Here is a 20,707-nt window from a genome sequence, read left to right as displayed (position 1 = left end):
CTTCGTCTCCTCGGAAAGGAAGCTGCCGCTTCAATGCTTTCCCTGGTAGTGGTGGAACTACAATCTTACTATCTCGTTCCAGTTCATTTTTCAGCCACTCAAAATCACTGTAGCGTCGCCGTACACAAGATTCCTTCAGTTTAAAGATAGGTAGGTTTGTCCTCATCCGAGCCTCATAGGTGGTGAAGCGCGCGCGGCCCATGCCCACAGTCTGTGGATTAAAGATGTCGATCTCCAGGAAGTTACTTGGTGGCCCATAAGCGTCGGTCAGGTCCTGCGGCTTCGAGTTAAGGTGCCGAGTGTCAGCTACTGCCGTATCCGACATCTTTCCGAAACAGAGTCCCAAAATAGTTTTTAATTTGTGAATTTCTCCTTTTGAAAAGGAATATTAGTGCTTTGTTGTTGGATTTCATCAAGTCAACTCCAAACGGTAGTGACCGATGAGCAATGTTCCACAACTTTGCCGTGTCCTGTGTCGTCCTTACAGTCTATGCCATGCTCAAGTCCATTGTCGCAGCCATGGTGTCGATGTGCCTTGTTGAGGATCTCCCTGTCCTCCACGAATCTTCTACTCTTCCAAGCTTTAATGCCTTTTTTGAAGTACATATGTTTATTACCCATAAATAAGGGGTCTCATTTCTTATTGAAAACAGCATCTGACTATGTTCTCACAGCTATTGTATGAGATCGTAGGGACAAATTACAAACAGCAGGATCATCGTGATACATTCTTGTTATTTGTCACACCAGATCTGTTTACACCAGGGTTCTCATTAGGAAGCCTTGGTGAAAACTAAACACAGTACAGATTTAAGATTTCATGACATTTGTGTCAGGTTGCGTGGGACGTAAGCCAAGTAGAATAACTGATAGTATAGCAAGTGCTTGAATAGTGACATGAGTCCGAACTCAAGTTAGGAATTGAAAGGAGCCCAGGTACAAATGTTGTTCTTGATTGTTACCTGGCTGATTTTCAACTCAGAGTGGCCCATGTCACCAAGTAGAATTGTCTCATCGGGTTTTCTACATGGTAATTATTACATGGTCCGGCCAATAAACTTTTCTTCCATGGAACTTTGGGGTGCATTTGAACCTCCAAGCCTTCGGCTAAAAACCCAAGTACTTAATCATTGTGCCAACCGGAGTCCTGAACTGCAGTGTAAACACTTAGCTGGAGAGCTTTCTCTTGGATCAGTGACAGCTGTATAGTGATGGAGTTCAAATCTCCTGATGTAGCCCTACCTCACTTACCATAAAAATGAAAGCAAGGAAGGGAAGAGAGGAAGAAAGAGCTACCTTCTCCTTGAACCTTTCTGAGTAAATACTGCCAGAAAGCAATCGTGTTAATGGCAGGATATGAAAGAGAGTGGAAGAAACAATCCCAGCCACAAGGAGTGCGAATAGCATGGGCCAGAGAATGGGAAAAGGCTGTTTTTGACTTGTGACTTCAAGTGTTTGTGTGGAATCGCCCAGACACAGTCCTGTGTAGAGAAGAACAGAACCTAAGATTTTCCTCCAAAGTACTGTTCGACAGTTTGCTGGTTCCACTTTGTTTCTTTTTCTACTTGGACTTCAGGGAACCTATAACACCTGCGATATCTTATCCCAAAGAATATCTCGTCTTATGTTGGACACTTGCTGATTAGTTTTAACTCCTTGATGTCTCTCCGCCAAGGTTGACTCTATCTGTGTAAGGACTTTCCCAGGCTACGGGATGTGGAGGCAGTACTCCAGGGAATCTGATAAGAGGAGGTACACAAGGCACATTGTTACGTGATTTCTTGCTACCCTGATCATCACGTTCATTTGACATCACAAGCCTTGGTGCTTTGATTGTGCCCAGCAGCTGGGAAGCCTCTTTGTGTCCCACTCCTGCTGTTGCTTGTAGTCAAGAGAGGGAACTGGATTGACTTGTGTTGGGTTTGAATTGTGTGCCTCTGAAATATGCGTTATAGATCTAACCATTATACTTACATTTTTAGGGATAGAATGCATTAATGAAAGAGACATAAGTAGTGGAGGGCATGTCTAAATCTAGCTGAAGATACAGAATGAGCTACGTGAGCAAACAAGCAATCAGAGATGGCGAACAATGTATGCTGTGCACCTGGGATCTCCAGAGAACCAGGAAACAGTCTGAGAGACAATTATCTTCCTCAGAGATGAGAAAGCCTGCCCCTAGCGATGACATGACAGTGCCTTGAATTAGACTTCTAGCCTCTTACACTCAGAAATAAATTTCTGTTAGTTAAAGGCACCCTCTTGAGGTATTTATGTTAGAGCAGCACTAGATAACTAAGACAGACAGACAGTGTGATTATCTTCCACTTTTGCAATGGTCCACACTGGCAATATAATCCAGTTTATTTTTTTACATTATATATATATATACATACATATATATGTGTGTGTGTGTGTGTGTGTGTGTGTGTGTGTATTATACTTTATTAATTAAAGCTAAAGAAGGTTAAGTCATACCCAAAGGAATGAAAATTGCATCTTAGGTCTATCCCCCCGAATTTAAAACCCAACTCAGGAATAGGTTTGAGGGCTTGAACATTAAAGACCAGCTGAGCTGTGAGAAGATATCAAGAATATTGTTCATGAAGAATGCAAAAAGTCATTACAAATAAGGAAGAAGAAGAAGATAGCCCCCAAAGTGGCTATCAGCAAAGACTGAATATTGTTCTAGAGCATCAAGAAGCCAAAGCAAAGGGAAGAAATCAAGAAGTTAAGGAGCTGAAGAGAATATTTCAAAGGGCTGCTCAGAAAGATATGGCAAAGTATTATAATGAATTGTACAAGGAGCTGTAGTCAGAAAATCAAAAGGGCTGAACTCATTCATCATTTTTTAAGCTGAAGGAACTGAAGAACAAATTCAAGTTGTGAGTTGCAATGCTTAAGAATGCTATGGGCAGAATATTGAATGATTCAAGAAACATCAAAAGAAGATGGAAGGAATATACAGAGTCATTGTACCAAAAAGAAGTGGCTGACACAGAAGAATTTCAAGAAACAACATATGATCAAAAGGCAGTGGTGATGGAGAAAGTTCAGGCTGCTCTGAAGGACTTGGCAAAAAATAAAGCTCCAGGAATTGATGGAATACCAATTGACATAGTTCAACAAACAGATGCTGCCCTGGATGTACTCACCAATTTGTGCTAAGAAATCTGGAGGACAACTACTTAGTCAACTGACTGGAAGAGATCCAATATGGATTTATTCTTATTCCCAAAAAAGCTGACCTACAGCGTGTGAAAATTATCACCAGTCTCACTAATATCACACACTAGCAAAATCCTATTGAAGATCATCTAGAAATGACTGGAACAGTACATTGACAAAGAACTGCCAGAAATACAAGCTGGATTTAGAAGGCACTGTGGCACTAGAGACATTATTGCCAATGTCAGATGGATCTTGGCTGTAAGTAGGGGGTACCAGAAGAGTATCTATCTGTGTTTCATTGACTATGCAAAGGCATTTGACTGTGTGGATTACAACGAATTGTGGATAGCCTTGAGGAAAATGAGAATCCCAGAACACTTGATTTTGCTTATGCAAAACCTATACTTGGACCATGAAGCAGTCCTCAGAACAGAGCAAGGAAACACTGCATGATTCAAAATTAAGAAAGGAGTGTGTCAGGGATGCATTCTGTCTCCATACCTTTTCAATCTATATGCAGAACAGATCATTTGGAAAGCAAGGCTTTATGAGGAAGAATGTGACATCATGACACCAGGATTGGAGGTAGACTCATCAACAACCTACATTATGCAGATGACACAACCTACTTGCTGAAAGTGAAGAAGACCTGAAGCACTTGCTGCTCAAGATCAAAGAAGCTTAATATCAAGAAGACAAAGATTCTCATCTCTGGGCCAATTGACAACACCATGATAGATAGAAAAGAGATTGAGGTTCTTAACAATTATAGCTTGCTCAACAACTCTGGCTGTAGGTGTGTAACATTTTTTATTTCCAGACTGCTCATGCTAATAGTGTTGACAAATTTCTCTGGGAAAATCTGCTGTTAGGGACTTATCTAGGGTGTTCTGATTCATGACAAAATCAGGTGTATCAAAGGAGCTCTAGTGGTTTAGTGGTAAGGAAGTGTCTTGCACAAATGTATACAGTTGGAATCCACTAGATGCTCTGGGAGAGAAAGATGGGCAGTCTTCTTTGAGAGTTAACAGTTTAGTCACTACTTTTGACCAACCCTGTATTCTAAGAGCATCAATTCTTGGGGGTTTTGGTTTTGTGTATTCTCTAATTCACCATCAGAACCCCCTTGACAAATCCCAATTGGTTAATTGGGAAGGCTTCATCTTGCAGTCCGTAATTATGCCCAGACTTAATGGGATGAAGGGACAAGGGCAGTGGAGCTGGGTAGTGGATTGAGGGCAGTGCCTGGTAGCAGTGAACAGGTCCTCAAAGTTTATGCATTCTTGGTGGTGTCAACATTTATTGCTTGTTTCACTGGAAACCATGTGAAATCAAGTTTTTTTAAAAAATCTAAACATCTTTTGTGCCTGCTTAGAAAATACTGATTTTTCGGGGATGGGCATGTCCAGTTGTAATGTTTTCAATTATAGACTGACTGGAGCCAGGAAATTGTCAACTGCTCCAAGTATTTCCTTTCTCTCCTTTTCTGCTTGCTTTCTTCTAGGTTGCTACTTCACCTCTTTCTCTCTTCCTGTCTTAACAAAAAAAAAAATTCTTGAGACATTCTTTAAGAGACTGATCAAGGTTCTATGAGTTAGATGGAAAAAATGGTTTCGAGTTAGGGGTGACTGCTGTTATATTTTTCTCCAGATTCCATGGCTAATCCTCACGTCTTGGCCAGCTAACTATAGAATTCCCTCTATTGTAGTACAGACAGTATTTATAACCTATCTTCAGGAATGTGGAAATGCGCACAAGATCTATAAATTCCTTTAGTGCTTCCAGATTGTAGCAGAGACATCGCAGTGCAGTTCTAGGGACAGATTCTGCACCTGCATGTGTCAGCTTTGAAGCACAAATTGCCTGCACTCAGCAGCTCTCCGAGTCCAATGTGACCCTGGAAACTTCTAGCAGACTCCGTCTTCAGGTTAGCCCTCTCTTTGCTATCCCTTCCAGCCCTGTGCTGATTCCATTCAGATTTTATTAAGTTTGACCTCATTCTGTTACGCAATAGGCTGTAGTTGTTGACAATTCCTATTTTCTGTGCTGTGATTTTTATAGTCCTAGTTTTATTAAGCAATCCTGGAATCCAGGCTCCTGGGAATTAATTCTTTTTTTTAAAAAAAAAAAAGTTTTTAGGCAACACTGGGAGAGAAACCCTTTGCAGGGAGCTTTTTCATGATTTATGCACAGAAAAGAGTTAAAGTCATCTAGAACAACTGCCACTGTTACCATAATCTTTAAGAGACCATGGTCTCCCAGTCTCCAAAGAGCATTTGTTACATGCTGATTTATGTTCCAGTTTTTGACGTGGTGGGGGCTTTTTTTTTTCTTTGAATGAAATTTCTGTTCCTTACCTAGCACCTTCCATTAAGCCATTCTGCATAATCTTTCGTTTCCTGGAGGGGAAGCACTTTCAATGCCAAATTCAAACAAATAGGGAAGGAGAAAGAGAAAGGGAGGGGGTGAGCACAAAAAAAACAGCAACAAAGCTTCCCCTCAGTATTTGAATTTTATCTTATAAAGCACAAATGCTTTACCTGACACTTAAGAGTGTTATAAGTGAAAGTGGAAAATGGCTAATGTTTTTTAAACACAGGTAGGCTTATTATCGAGAGGAAAGTGTTGAGCAAGGTTTTGTTCTTTCCCAGGGCTGGTTGCTGTGTCTTCCTGATCCAAATTACAGCTCCCACTGCGTGTTTTCCTCCTCTTAATGCAAGCAGAGCGTCTCTGATCGCTTGACTGGTTGTCACCGTCAAGAAAATCCTTTAGATTTTCTGTAGAGTTATTTAGCCTGCAGCCCTTTTCTGTAGGCCTGGATTCCTTTCCAGGGTATTCTTTATAGAACGCCCCCCACCCCTCCAACTAGACGGTGCTCATTACAGAGGGCCATGCTCATTCCAGACGTGCTCATTTGCTCTTTTATTCTCTTCAAGCGTCATGAGGCCAACACCACACCAGCTGTCATGACGGAGTTGCCACTTTGTCACCCTCTGGGCTTCAAAGTACCACTGTGCTCAGTAGGATCCTTAACAGTTGTCCCCTTAGGAAAAGAGATCACAGGCCTTTCCCCAAAGCATTTTGGAGTAGATTTGAACCACTGACCATTTGGTTAGTGGCCAGGCACTTAAGTTTTTGTGCCACATAGATCCTCCTGTTCCTCCTTTTAACTCACCAAGGCAAACTCAATTGGCAATGTAGTCACTTCTGATTCCTGCTGATCCTCCATCGTGTTTCACACTTAACACAGTGCACCACCAGGCATCTACTAACGTGAGTTGATTCAGTGACGAGGTGGAGGGAGGGAGTCCCCCGAAGAGAAAACTGTTGCATCGTCCTGCCGACTCAGTGTCCATTCTAAAAGCATTTTAAAAGTGTGTGTATTCATGACATCATATCAGAGAGGTGCATTAGAGGTCTAGCACCTTTAGAAAATTGGGGCAGTGATGCTGGCCTTCTAGATTCTTAAGAAGTGGTCAGTTCACAAGGGGAGCGACTTTGCTTCCTGTGAAATATTCAGTAATGTCTGGAAACATTTTAAGTTACATTTAATTGCGTATCATCCCCCCATTTCTATCTCAGTTCTCTGTCTCAAAGATCAATAGTGTTAGGGTTCAGAATCTCAGATATGGATGACAGGAAGTAAAAAAAAAATTGGCAGTTCAAACGTGATTTCATTTGGCTCTAAAAATTGACATTCTAAAGATTGACTCTTTGGCTGTCATTAGTATAAGCAACCGTAGTGAAAGAGTTTTTGTTTTCATTGCATTTGTTAATATATGCCCGACACCGTATTATAAAGCTTTTCACGTGTATTATCTTACTGAATCCTCTCAGTTGTGCCAGGAGCTTGAAAAAGCCAACTGTCATTTTCATGTTTCAGATCGTGAGACAAAGACTAAGGTTAAGATAGACCCAGCAGCTCGTGTCAAAGATGAGACTCACTGCCGGGCCTCTCTTCGCTACTCTGTCCTCTCTGCCCTCGGCATTTGGTTGAGCCACAGCTGAAAAATAAAGAGGCAAATTTGGCCTATTTAAATGAAAGCAGAAATCATCGGGGCCTAGGTGTTTGGCCTTTTGCAGTTGCTCTAACTTGAACAAAGATTCAGTATACTGGCTGCTGTGTGGAGGCCAGTGTTGGTCCGAGGACCAGAACAAATAGGCTGTTATTCTGTGGGATTCCCGAGAAGCATGAGCAAAGCTCAGAGAACTTGTTTTCATTCACAATTGAACTTGTCATAGCCCATCAACACCTTGTGATCTTGATGGGACTTTTCCCCCATTAAGGTGGATAAACCGTGACAGTTTGCCCTGTGTAATCCTATTAGGGGCTTTCTTCAAGATCACACAATCTCACATAATTATAAAAGAACCACTGTCCAGGAAAACATGCCTGCAAGAAAATAGTGCCCTGGGCAAAGGGAATGGTTGATAGAGGCCCCCTGCCCCGCCGCCCCTCACCCGCCTCTCTGGTTTGCAAAGGACACAGATCAAGCAAGTAGAAATCTTACCAACCAGAGGCATAATCCTGGTCTCTGGGTCCATCCATGAATAATGTGCTAACATATCACTATGATGCCGGATGACCTTTCTCAGTAAATTCAGTCATCTTCCAATATTGATTCTTCATTCTTTCAATTCTGACTCTTGGCAACCCTACTTGGGTTTCCAAAGCTATAAATCATTACACGAAGAGACTTTTTCCTGCAGTGTTCCTGGTGAATTTGAAAAAACTCAGCTCTCAATTAACAACCCAATATGTAATTACAAATAACTTTTTAATAAGAGAAGCCTTGTAAGCTCTTCTGATTACAAATAAGGGAATCCTGATGGCCAAGTGGTAAGAAGCTGCACTGCCCACCTGAAGGAACAAAGTTCAAATCCAGCTACTCTATAGGAGGACGATGTACAGTCTCCTCCCATGTGATTTACTGCTTCTTAAAACCTGCTTGAGGGTCTGCTGTGGGTTGCTTCCAACTTAGTGGTACATAGCAACAACAACAGTCACAAATAAGAAAGCTCCAGTGCCTCATGGTAAGAAGCTATACTGCAATCTTGAAGGCAAGCGGTCCAAGTCCATTAGCTGCTTGATGAGAAAAGAATGAACAATCTCCCTTTAACTGCTTCTGAAAACCCACTGCAGTGCCAGCTATGGGTTGCTTTGGACTAAACAGCACCCAACAACAGTGGCCTTGTGTGTAGGGAGTTGCTCTGCCAACCCAAAGGCAGGGAGTTTGGATCCACCAACCAGTATGAAGAAGAAAGATGGGCAGTCTCCTACTGTATTTACAGCCTCTGAAAATTTTTCGAGATTCCATCCATCTCCATGGCAATGAGAGTGAGTGAGTGATGAATTACAAATAATTCTTTAAGCTCGCATTAGATGTTAGTTCATGTTACTCAGAAAGAAGAAAAATTTTTTTAGAAAAATAACTTTTCAATGGTCCGCGGAGGCTAAGTGACATTTCTAGTCAGGGTACTACTCCACCTAGAAGAATATCACTCATGTGTAAGATACCATGTAAGATTATCTCCAGGGTATGAAGACGTCTACTGTGCCTACACCTGTATTCTTTTCAAAATAATCACTTGACATTCTTCACATTTTATTTTTTACATTTAACAAATGAAAGCAAGTGAATGGTAAAATAAGGAGACATTGCATTCAAGGGCAGCTTTTCAGACTTTCTCTCTACCAAATGCGACTGATAGCACTGGACTAGGGATGCCCTTTAAGAAGCTAGGTATGGGGGCCATCGTGATGGCTTGAAAACCAACCAAAGGATAGAGTTTAGCAGTATTATTGAATTGCCTTTCCCAGTGTTACCTTTGTCTTATAAACTATCCTGTCCACATATAAAGAGGAGGCTCTGGTAGCCTGGTTCTTAAGAAACCAAGCAGTCTAACCTAAAGACCACACCTTGCTGCTGGTTTCAATCAACCACCAGCTCTTTGGGTGAAAACTGGGCAGGCTTCACCATCCTGTGTGTTTTACAGCCCAATGGGAAATTGAGCTATCAGTCAATCCCATTTGAATGGCAGCAACTTTAAGAAACATACAGAAAGATTTCTTCTGCAAGACTTGGGACCTATTTGGTGGCAATACACATTTTTAAGTTTTGGGATTTAAAAACATTTTCATTACAGAAGATTTTATTCTTACTAAAAAAATGACTTCTATCTCTTTTGCCTGAATGACTGTGTTCTTCTTTAGATTTCTAAACGATCAAAAAGAAACCTCAAAATACTCTATAATCTCTGGTTGCCAATTGCATTTTTAGATGGTTCTTTTAAACTGTAGAACAAATTTCCAATGTCCTTGACACTTCAATATCATTTACAGTGCCTTTTTTTCTTTTCTGTTTTAATTATGTTTCTAAAGATAGCTAAGGGAAGAATTTCGAATAGTTAGTTCTTCTGTGTCTGTATAAATAAATTGTTTCACTGTCTGTGTATTGGTGAGAATTAAGAGACTCGCAGCTTGCCGTGTCTAGTCATGCCAACTTATTTTGTAAGGAAATCAAATCTGGCACCTTTCAATTAGCTTCTTTACTTCTCTAATGGAAAAACAGATGGAGCAGGTTCTCGGAGAAGAGGACATGATTGCGATCCCTGGATTGACTTTACTTCCCAAATGTGTCTTCGGTCATTTCATGGTTTTCTCAGTGTCCCTCCATAAAAAATACTGCGGGACTGACATCAGGGTTGAGGGAAGACAGAGAAGGAGGGGAGGAATGATGTATACTGCATTGAAACAGATGAGGAAGAGAACTGTTGAAAAGGGATATATGAATGGGTATTCTTGTCATTATAGAAGTCCAGAGTGAAGAAGGCTGCATGGAGGAATGAACTTGGGGGTTGGGACTGTATAACAAAGAGTTTTTCTTTCAAGGAGAAGAGTGTACTGAGGGGGAGGAGATTAGTAGGGAGAAAAGTGCAACAATGAATGACTGGAAACCCTAAGTCTCTGTAAACTTCCATTAAAATTAATTTTTTTAAAAAACCCACCATTGTAACATTCACAGATGGAGGAAAGAAAGTAGTGTTAAAAAATCATTTATCCCCGCCTTGAACTTGGTATCTCTTAAAGGAATCACAAAGATAAGTCTTTTCTGACCTACAACTCCAGAAATGGGGGCTGAGTGAAAGAGTCAGGCCATTCTACTTGTAACTTGTGCCTAAGCTATTTTGGAGGAAGCCAAAGAGGAGGTAAAAGAAAAGTCAGAGTAGAAGAAGGGAAATTATCACACAGGCTTAAGCACATTGCATTAATCCAGCCTTTAATCAGTACCAGATCAAAAGAATCCATCTTCTAAATGACTTTACAATCCCCAGTTTGCATTTGTTTACAGTTGTTTTTGCCCCCCACATGTTCCCTTTATTTGATCAGTTATACCATTAGCATCGCTGTCTTGAAACTTGACAGTGACCAGTATAATCCGTATAATCATTGCTGTTTGAGTGCATGTAGACTATGCAGTAGATTTGGTGCTGATAACGTGATAATGATATCCAGAGGTAACAGTATGATTTTCTTGGGAAGATGAGATACTTTATAACCATTCTTTAAAACATTACCAGTAAATTGGGTTATTTATGATGTCATTTCACACCAACCCCTGATGTTAGCCAAAGGCATTCTTAAAGTGTTTTGTTTTTTTAAAGATGTTACAACTGTGGACACCTCCTCCATCCCGACCCTTAACTGACTGTTTTCTTTCTTCTTTCTTGTAACAGATTGCAGATTGATTTCAACCAAGAAGCTCAGAGGCTGAACAAAACTGACCTGGTACAACAGAAGAAAGGAGTTCTGCCTGCCCACCTGGGCTCCTGCTGGCCATTGATAACTGAGCATTGCCTGTTGCCTGTGTAGAAAATTATCTTTCCTGGAAGTTTTTGCACATGGAGGACAACAGCAAAGAGAGCAGCACGGGCTGAGAGGGACCAGAACGGCAGGAGGCTCGTCCACTTTACAGCATCAGGACTTACCTTTGACTGGAGCTCTGGGCTTGCACAGAACCCAGCCCATTTATTTTGGTTTTGTGCTCCCTTTGAGTTTTTTAAAGATTTTTTTGTTGTGTTTTTTTTTTCTTCTTCTTCTTTCTTTTTTAATTTTGCTCGGTTTGGCTTCTTTTTAATCGTACTTTGTTTTGTGGCTTTTTCTTCCACCCCTCATCACTTTGTTTTTTATTTCTTCCCTTCAGAAATGGGCCTGCAGACCACAAAGTGGCCCAGCCATGGGGCTTTTTTCCTGAAATCATGGCTTCTCATTTCCCTGGGACTGTCCTCACAGGTGTCCAGAGCCCTAGCGTGCCCTAGTGTGTGTCGCTGCGACAGGAACTTTGTCTACTGTAACGAGCGAAGCTTGACCTCAGTGCCTCTTGGGATCCCGGAGGGCGTAACCGTGCTCTACCTCCACAACAACCAAATTAATAATGCTGGATTTCCTGCAGAACTGCACAACATACAGTCGGTGCACACCGTCTACCTTTACGGCAACCAGCTGGACGAGTTCCCCATGAACCTCCCCAAGAATGTCCGCGTTCTCCATCTGCAGGAAAACAATATTCAGACCATTTCCAGGGCTGCCCTCGCCCAGCTCTTGAAGCTGGAGGAACTCCATCTGGATGACAATTCCATCTCCACTGTGGGAGTGGAAGATGGGGCCTTCCGGGAGGCCATCAGCCTCAAGCTGCTGTTTCTGTCCAAGAATCATCTCAGCAGCGTGCCTGTTGGCCTTCCAGTGGACTTGCAGGAGCTGAGGGTGGATGAAAACCGAATTGCTGTCATATCAGACATGGCCTTCCAGAACCTCACGAGTTTGGAGCGTCTGATTGTGGATGGGAATCTCCTGACCAACAAGGGCATCGCCGAGGGCACCTTCAGTCACCTCACCAAACTCAAGGAGTTCTCCATTGTACGGAATTCACTCTCACTTCCCCCTCCTGATCTCCCAGGTACACATCTCATCAGGCTCTATTTGCAGGACAACCAGATAAACCACATCCCGCTGACAGCCTTCTCAAATCTCCGCAAACTGGAACGGTTGGATATCTCCAATAATCAACTGCGGATGTTGACTCAAGGGGTCTTTGATAACCTCTCCAGCCTGAAGCAGCTCACTGCTCGGAATAACCCTTGGTTTTGTGACTGCAGTATTAAATGGGTCACGGAGTGGCTCAAATACATCCCTTCATCTCTCAACGTGAGAGGTTTTATGTGTCAAGGCCCCGAGCAGGTCCGGGGGATGGCTGTCAGGGAGTTGAATGTGAATCTTCTGTCCTGTCCCACCACTACGCCTGGCCTGCCTCTCTTCACCCCAGCCCCCAGTACAGCGTCTCCAACCACTGAGCTTCCCACACCTTCTGTTCCAACACCTAGCAGAAGCGATCTGCCTTTAACTCCCACCACGTCCAAGCTTCCCACCGTCCCCGACGGGGAGGGCCGAGAGAGAGTGACCCCGCCGATTTCTGAGCGGATCCAGCTGTCCATCCACTTCGTGAATGACACCTCCATCCAGGTCAGCTGGCTTTCTCTCTTCACCGTCATGGCGTACAAACTCACCTGGGTGAAAATGGGCCACAGTTTGGTCGGGGGCATCGTTCAGGAGCGCATCGTCAGTGGGGAGAAGCAGCATCTGAGCCTGGTTAATCTTGAGCCCAAGTCGACCTATCGGATCTGTTTAGTGCCCTTGGATGCTTTTAATTACCGAGCCGTCGAAGATACCATTTGCTCGGAGGCCACCACGCACGCCTCCTATCTGAACAACAGCAGCAACACGGCGTCCAGCCACGAGCAGACGACTTCCCACAGCATGGGCTCCCCCTTTCTGCTGGCGGGTCTGATTGGTGGCGCCGTGATCTTTGTGCTCGTGGTCTTGCTCAGTATCTTCTGCTGGCACATGCACAAAAAGGGGCGCTACACCTCCCAGAAGTGGAAATACAACCGAGGCCGGCGGAAAGACGACTACTGCGAGGCAGGCACCAAGAAGGACAACTCCATCCTGGAGATGACAGAAACCAGCTTTCAGATCGTCTCCTTAAATAACGATCAGCTCCTTAAAGGAGATTTCAGACTGCAGCCCATTTACACCCCAAACGGGGGCATTAATTACACAGACTGCCATATCCCCAACAACATGCGATACTGCAACAGCAGTGTGCCAGACCTGGAACACTGCCACACGTGACAGCCAGAGGTTCAGCTGGGTGAGGCGGACAGGACCCCTCTCGGGAACCCACACGTGTGTGCGCAGACAGACACGCAAATTACATTTGATAAATGTTACCCAGATGCATTTGTGCATTTGAATACTCTGTAATTTATACTGTGTACTATATAATGGGATTTAAAAAAGTGCTATCTTTTCTATTTCAAGTTAATTACAGACAGTTTTGTAACTCTTTGCTTTTTAAATCTTAAAAAAAATAGTCGCTGAAGTACTGTACAGGGTTGTACAATGAGAACCCAACACCAAGGCAAAAGAATGAGTGATTCTTCCTTATGATGCTTATTAACCACTTTGCTGTCGAAGTTGTCAGAATAAACTTTTTGTCTCGAGCCAGTGGTCAGATGAAAGGGCCAATTAAAATGGACTCATCAGGGTAGGATAAGTAATATGATAAAACAAGAGGTGGCCCAGATATTGTCATGCTATCGCTATATTTCCTGGTCTGGAAGAAAGTAATAAATCCTCAAATGTAGGAAAAGTAGTTCTTACCCTAATTTGACCCAGTGCAGGAAATAACAGAAAGCATCACGGGAGAACTAATTTCATGGAAGAATTTAACCCAACCTGGCAGATTCGAGAAAATGAGGCAAGATTGTAAAAAACCTTTAAACCTCGAGGTTGGCTTTCTGACTTGGGAGCTTAAAAAAAAAAAATCACTCCTGACGCTTCCCTGGCTGGATGTGATAACAGAGTTAGAGACCTGAGTCTGATTTTAATTGTCTGCAGGGACAGGTAGAATGTTCTAGCAAGAAAATTCCCTTTAAAGATGTTACTATTCAAGTCATATGTCAGGTTGAATAAAATTCAACAGAGATATATTCTAGAATACTTTTTTAGAAGAGGCTAATAAAATAATGGGAAGAATTATATTGGATGGAATTATTTTTGATAATGAGAATTATTTCAGTAGTTTCACCAATGCTATGTCAACATGATCTTTAGACTTAACAAATTATCAGTGTTTTGGATTTACTAAAACAAAGTTATTTTAAAATTATTGATTATAACTTAAACAAGAACAACTAAGTGGTTCTGTTACACTAGATCAGCTGATTTTTGTGGGTATCATGTTGAAATAGCTTGAATTAATACATTTGCCCCAGAAATTTGTCTTCCAATCATCCAGCACTTTTTTCTCTCTCTTTTTTTAAAATAATTAGTTGTTCATGCTCCGTATTCCCCTACCCCTTTTCTGTATATCGTAGACTATAAAGAATGCCTGTCTTGGTTACATAGAATACCCATGTGCACTTAGACATTTTAAAATGCCTACTGATTTTCACTGATTTTACACAATCTTTCCATAAGGGCACATCGGAGCTGGTGGAAATGATGTTGTGGGTGTTTTTTACACAATACCTGGTTTTCCACCTTGGACTGACTTTGATCCAGTTCAACTTTTGAAATCTCATTTATTCTTTTTCAATCTTGGATGTTCCTCTTCTTTGGGAACTGCAGAGCGATAATCGATCTTCTATTACCCAGACACCAAATGAAAAATGAGCTAACTGGAGAGTGAAGGCTGCTTCCCCTGTCATTGGCAGGACAAGGTAGAGAGCAGAGGGTCTACCAGGAGAGGAATATTCATTATGTGCTTCATGCTGAACATCTCGGTGGCAACATCCATGATCAGAGAGCGTGCATGATTTACTCATTCTCCTCCCTTAGCTATAGAAGGGCTATATACATTATCTCAAAGATATATTCTCGCCAAAAACACATTTTTAAAATCTAATTTGGGCATTGCATTCTGAGCTTCTTATTACCTTTCCTGCTGGCCTCTATTTTAGGAATCCAAGAAGGACTTGTCACAAAAATCTTTCTTTCTTTCTCTCTTACTATTATTCTTAAATGAAATAAAACTGTGATGTGTCTTCTTTGTACACATTTAGGTATAAAATGCTATGCAATTTTTCTTTCATTATATCAAGAGCGTTATGTTTCTTACTGATCCCCTAAGTTTATATATTTTTTTCTTCGTTGGTCCCTGAGAATAAACAGAAAGTATAATGACACTATGATGGTACAGACCTGAGAACTGAAGCGGTGTTGTACTTCAGCCACTTGAGCTGAAATTAGCTCCTCATTAATTTGAATTAATTCTAAAGTGACTCTGGGTTCCTTTTCAGTCTTTCAGAGAGTTTTGGCTGTTGCTTTTTTAGGTTCACATGTTGAAAGGGCGAGGCAGCCTGGGAAGCAGGATACAATTGGAAATTTAGAATAATGCCATAGGATTTTATGTACCTAGCTTGATAATCCTTCTCATAGGCCTCTTCCCCTTGGCTGTGTAGACTAAACTATGAGTTCAAATGATGGTACTTTGACTTTGAAGGTTTGGTTTGCTTTCCCTCCCCCTTGTTGTTGTTTTTGATTGTCATCAAGTCAAGCACTACTCATAGCGACCCTATGAACAAAAGACCTGAAGCCCCTCTACAGCTATCAACATGTCTCAAAGTCCATAGAGTTTCCAGTGGTATGTTGTTTAGGAAATGGATGCCACTTCTCATTTATTTACATTGTGTGTGGTTCCACCAAGTAGAATTTCTGGATGCTATTTCCCTCCCCCCCCCCGCCCCTTTGAGCCAAGAAGACCCAAGTTGGATAGTTTCCTATTTGTGTCTTCTTGTGAGGTCCACAAAATTATTCCGGTCATGAGTAAAGTAATGGAAACATAGTGAAGTGAAATGGTTATCATGATCTGAAGGGGTTACTCTGCTAAGTGATGTTCCCGAGGAGGTGCACTCTAGTTTCAGGCTTGATTTTGACTTTGCACACAGTGCGACAAAAACTGCGCTAAAATGAACACCAGCCTCCCATTTGTAGCAGCAGCCCTGGATAGATTCAGTGGTGAATAGTGCTTTGATTGGCATTTTTATTCCTTGTAATGTATTTTTGCTGATCCTGGGCATTTGGGCCTCTCTGCCTGCCATTACTACATCTCTTTAGGCAGCTGTCAAGAGGCAGGGTTGAAGGTACCAGCTAGAACCACGAAACGAAACCTCCCACGGTGGCTTGTAAACAGCTTCATGCTGTCTGACAAAATGACGTCACATCAGTGTGTGTCCACATTCAGAACTAGGCAAGTTGCTACACAGAAGAGATTGCAAAAGGAAATGTATTTCTGCAAGTTGCAAGTGACACCCAGAGTTGTTGTTGTTAATCCCCATTTGGGGAAATGTGCGTAATCATGGAGAGTTCGTGGACTTTGCTCAGACATTGTCAGATGCATCAGTAGCCCATCAGATAGGACAGTTAGGCATTAAAAAGGTTACATTCCCCAGGGTTTCTGACGCCACACAGCTTCTCCGACAGAAGAAAGAAGGCAACTTCTCATTCTTTGCATGTGTTGAAAGTGGGTGCTTTTTTTTTTTTTTTGGTTTTGCTTTTGGTTTTTTGTGGGTTTTTTTCCCCCCAAGTATAATGTGACCAATCTGGTGCAAAGTCTTAATGAAGTAGCTCATAGGACACCTCCATTGCTTACTAGTGCTGATCGTAATGACCCTAGTGGAGTCATAGAGGTCAGAACTCCCTTCTCTGCCAAGGAAGGCACACATGCCTCATGGGCAAAGCATCCTTACGAACAAGGCAATTTTGTTGAAGTGCATGGGAGCAACCAATGTGTTGATCAGCCTCAGCCACGATGTCTAATGCAGCTGTTGACAGTAAAGTGGTTAATTTTCATTGACTTTTTTTTGTTTATAACATTTCTTTTCTCTAGCTTGTAACAAAAAGTCATTAAAGTTTTACTTTAGGACATGAGAGTAACGGCTTTACTTAGGACTTCTCTTTCCAACCGCATGGGAAAGCAAAGCAAAAATGAATTCCCAGAAAGGAAAAGAAAAACATACACAAGGCACCACCACCAGGAAACTCCCAAGTCTCGTCAGGCCTTGCGCCATGTTTTCCTTTAAATCAGAGTGGTAGGGTAGGAAACTGGTACCCATCCGAATTCCCTCAGCAGAATGACACACATCATATTGTTGGCGATGGGAGAAACAGCACTGGTTGAAAGCATTTGTACATGTATTCTACAACCATTACAAAAGATCATATTCTTTTTTTGTTGGGTTTCTTTTCTTTTCTAGCCGCACACCCATCAGAAGAGCACAAAGCAAGGCATTTTTAAAATTAGTGTCGCACCACACACACACACACACACACACACACACAGGGACATCTGTAGAGGTGACCGTGGGATGTATTATAACCTCTGTCAGGCCAAGTGAAAGCGTCACCGTTGTGTGTCCCTCACAGGATTGGTGTATATTCTCTGAAAGTTAAGCCTGATGATTTGTTACTGTTTGAACCATGTGTTGATTTGTTTCTGATTTGTGTTGAGTGACTTCTCACCGACAAGGGGCTGGAAGATTCTGCATCACACGTCCTCTGAGACCTACCGTGTCGCACACTTTGTTAACTACAAACTCTTCACTCTACACTATACAGTACCTTGTTGATATATTCAGTAAAAGCTTATTTTAAAAGAAAACCATATTGTGTTTATCTGAGTAAGTTCATTGGGAGACAGCCAACACTCATGTTCTCAGTGTAAGAGAAAGGAGGGCCGCATCTAGGTGGTACAAAAGTGGAGGAGGGAGTAACATTTTCCTTTTCTTACATGAGAAGACAAGGGCTCTTTCAGTCTATTTGATCCTTTTTCTCAGTATGGATTTATGCATGGGTTTTGCGTTTTTCATTTCTCAGTCATATCGTGCATTCCTCTGAAGGTCTTTCAAATATGCCCCCCCACAGTATATTTTTGCATTTATGTAGGAAATCTATTTTATGTAGGAAATGAACACTAAGGTAATAGATTGTCCATCAGAATAGTCTTTTCTCACTTAATAGCACATGCTCTTTGTTTTAAATACCAATTTTCATTAAGATGCCTCCTGATATTGTACTTCAGAATTATTAGTAGCTAATCCATGTAGACATTCACTGGGCACCAGAAGCTGCTCAGCAACATGTGTCTGTTCATCCCCAGATTTGTCTCACAAGACTTCCCAGAATCCCTTTCCTGAACCACTCTTGGATACTTCACTACTATTTATGAAAGGAAATAAAACCATGACATTTCAGTTACCTGGAGCTTCCCGACTAAATCAAGCCTGGAAGCAGGCGCGGCATCCACTTCCAAAATGGCTTGCCTCCGGAAACTCTATGTACGAACAGTGCTCAGGCTGTTCATTCATAGGGTCGCTATGAGTCGTCTATGACTCGACGGCATTAAACAACAACAGTATTAATTATCTTGGGACTCTTTTGGAAAATTAACCATGAAAGTAGGGAAAACTTGTGATTTATTTTGCATTTGGGGATTTTATAGAAATTAATGTCCACCTTGGTCATGATAACTGTTGTCAAGATTTGCAGACTATGTCCACCAGACCCCTTGACAAGGAATATCATGCATTCAAAAGGATTTAGGACATTCCTCCTGCTCTTCTCCAGGCCCTCGGCTCAGTTCATAGGTCTCACAAAAGAAGAAAATGCAGGCTTAGATACATCAAACTTACCTTCTATTCATAATTTCTAAGTAAATGCTTTATGAGCCAATATATTTACTCTCTGTCTACTTTCTTCCTAGTACCATGTTAGATGCTGTTGGAGAAAACAAATAGAGCTCTGCCCTTAGATAGCTTATGGGCCCCCTTACATAGCTCATGGGCCATGTAATAAGGTTTTCCAAATAGATCCCAGGATTTCTTTCAAAATCCACATACTAACTTTACATTCTTTAATTAAAACCAGCAAAGTATCTAAGGAAATAAGAAATTAACCAATTAATAAATTTGGTAATGCATTTGCCTTATAATATGGGATGATTTCTGTTTGTAGTAGATTAAACAAAATAAATTTTGCACCGATAAACTGTAACTCAATTTAACATAAAGGTTAAATTTATACCAAGCAAATGACAAATTGGGGTTGCCATTGGTAACTACTGAACAACCTCTTAAATTTCCATTGAGTACTAGAATGGCAGTCAGTCTAACAAAAATGACAGCTCGCTTCTTGAGCATTTATCTCTATGCAAGGCTCTCTTCAAGATGCTTTGATTCACATGATCTCATTCTGTTTTAAAATAATCCCACAGGTTGTCTTCTTATATTATGCAGTCTTCCTTGAAAGGAGTGATTGCTCTCTGGCGTTGTAAATGGCAGCGTCAAGATTTCACCTCAAACATGACCCCATGAGCTTTTAACTTTTCTCACCTCCTATGAAGTGCACTTATTTTAAACCACAGGCTTTTAGGATAAATTACCACTGCTTAAATAATTTTGTTGATGATGACCTCTTGAAGTTAATGTATAGTTTAATTGTTGTTGTTGTGTACCATCAAGTCAGAGCAGACTCAAAGCTGACTCTCCAGGAGGTTTTCAAAGGCAGTTAATCTCATGGGAAGAGACAGCTCCTCCTTCTCCCGTGCAGTAGCTAGTAGATTTGAACCATTTACCTTTGGGATTGCAACACAATTTCTTACCACTGATTTTTTTTTTTAAAGCAACACGTTCGGTGTTTTTGTTTTGTTTTGTTTTAATTATATATATACACACACACACACACACACACCTATATGATGCCATAAGATAAGGCAGGTTCCTGTCTGCAGTTGATAGGATTGATGAATTGTAGCTGATTTGATGTCATCTAACAACAACATCTATATATGGTTTTACACACACACACACACACACACACACACATATACATCTCACTGTCACCATCTAATCAAATCTGATCTATTACGTTTTCAAGCCACGTTTTCAATGGTACGGGAGACTTCCCACCTTTCTCTCCTTGAGCTGCTGGTGGATTGGAAGCACCAGGAGCTCTGTGTGGCCTTTGCATTAGCCTCACACCCCCTATGGACTATACCATCAGAGCCACCTCCATCTCTGAAAATCTCTTCTTTATTAGATGATGAAGTGTTTTTCCTGACTTTAAGCTTTGGGTGGAGGAAGACTATGTCCACTCCCTCACTGCAAAATGAAAGAATTGAGGCTGGTTCATCTTAATAATGAATTCTGTTTCTTGAGATGTGACTTTTAGCTATTTTAGAGATCTCACATGTATTAGAATCTGTTCGAACATTAGCAGACTGGCTGCTTGATTCATACTAACTTTCTTTGGAGCACGAGTAGGGACTATGTAACTTTACCAAAGCTTAAAACCAAATCCACTGCCTTTGAGTTCTGAATCTTGTTAACTCTATAGGACAGAATAGAACTGATCCAAGGTTTCCAAGACCCTGAACGTCCATGGAAACAGACTAGCCCAGCTTCTCCTACGGAGTTACTG

At 41.6% G+C, this 20,707-nt stretch overlaps 2 protein-coding genes across 2 annotated transcripts; one reads left to right on the top strand and one right to left on the bottom strand.

Moving 5' to 3' along the window:
* Nucleotides 1–4: 4 nt before the first annotated feature.
* On the bottom strand, nt 5–325 carry LOC102859052 (sorting nexin-12-like; the record flags this gene model as incomplete). The annotated part of the gene is made up of 1 exon (XM_006892183.1): nt 5–325. A coding segment is annotated over exon 1 (321 nt), but the record flags the coding sequence as incomplete, so codon positions are not given.
* A 10,996-nt stretch (nt 326–11,321) lies between these two features.
* Nucleotides 11,322–13,585, top strand: LOC102850190 (leucine-rich repeat transmembrane protein FLRT2-like). Its single transcript, XM_006892179.1, has one exon. It carries the CDS (start codon nt 11,378–11,380, stop codon nt 13,358–13,360), a length of 1,983 nt encoding a protein of 660 aa, XP_006892241.1. The 5' UTR covers nt 11,322–11,377; the 3' UTR covers nt 13,361–13,585.
* Nucleotides 13,586–20,707: the final 7,122 nt, after the last annotated feature.

Source organism: Elephantulus edwardii, unplaced genomic scaffold, assembly GCF_000299155.1.
Source record: "Elephantulus edwardii isolate Elephantulus edwardi_28Jun2011 unplaced genomic scaffold, EleEdw1.0 scaffold00112, whole genome shotgun sequence".
In the NCBI taxonomy this organism is placed as follows: domain Eukaryota; kingdom Metazoa; phylum Chordata; class Mammalia; order Macroscelidea; family Macroscelididae; genus Elephantulus; species Elephantulus edwardii.
The sequence above is the reverse complement of the archived record's forward strand: the minus strand, read 5'-3'. Positions and strand labels throughout refer to the sequence as shown.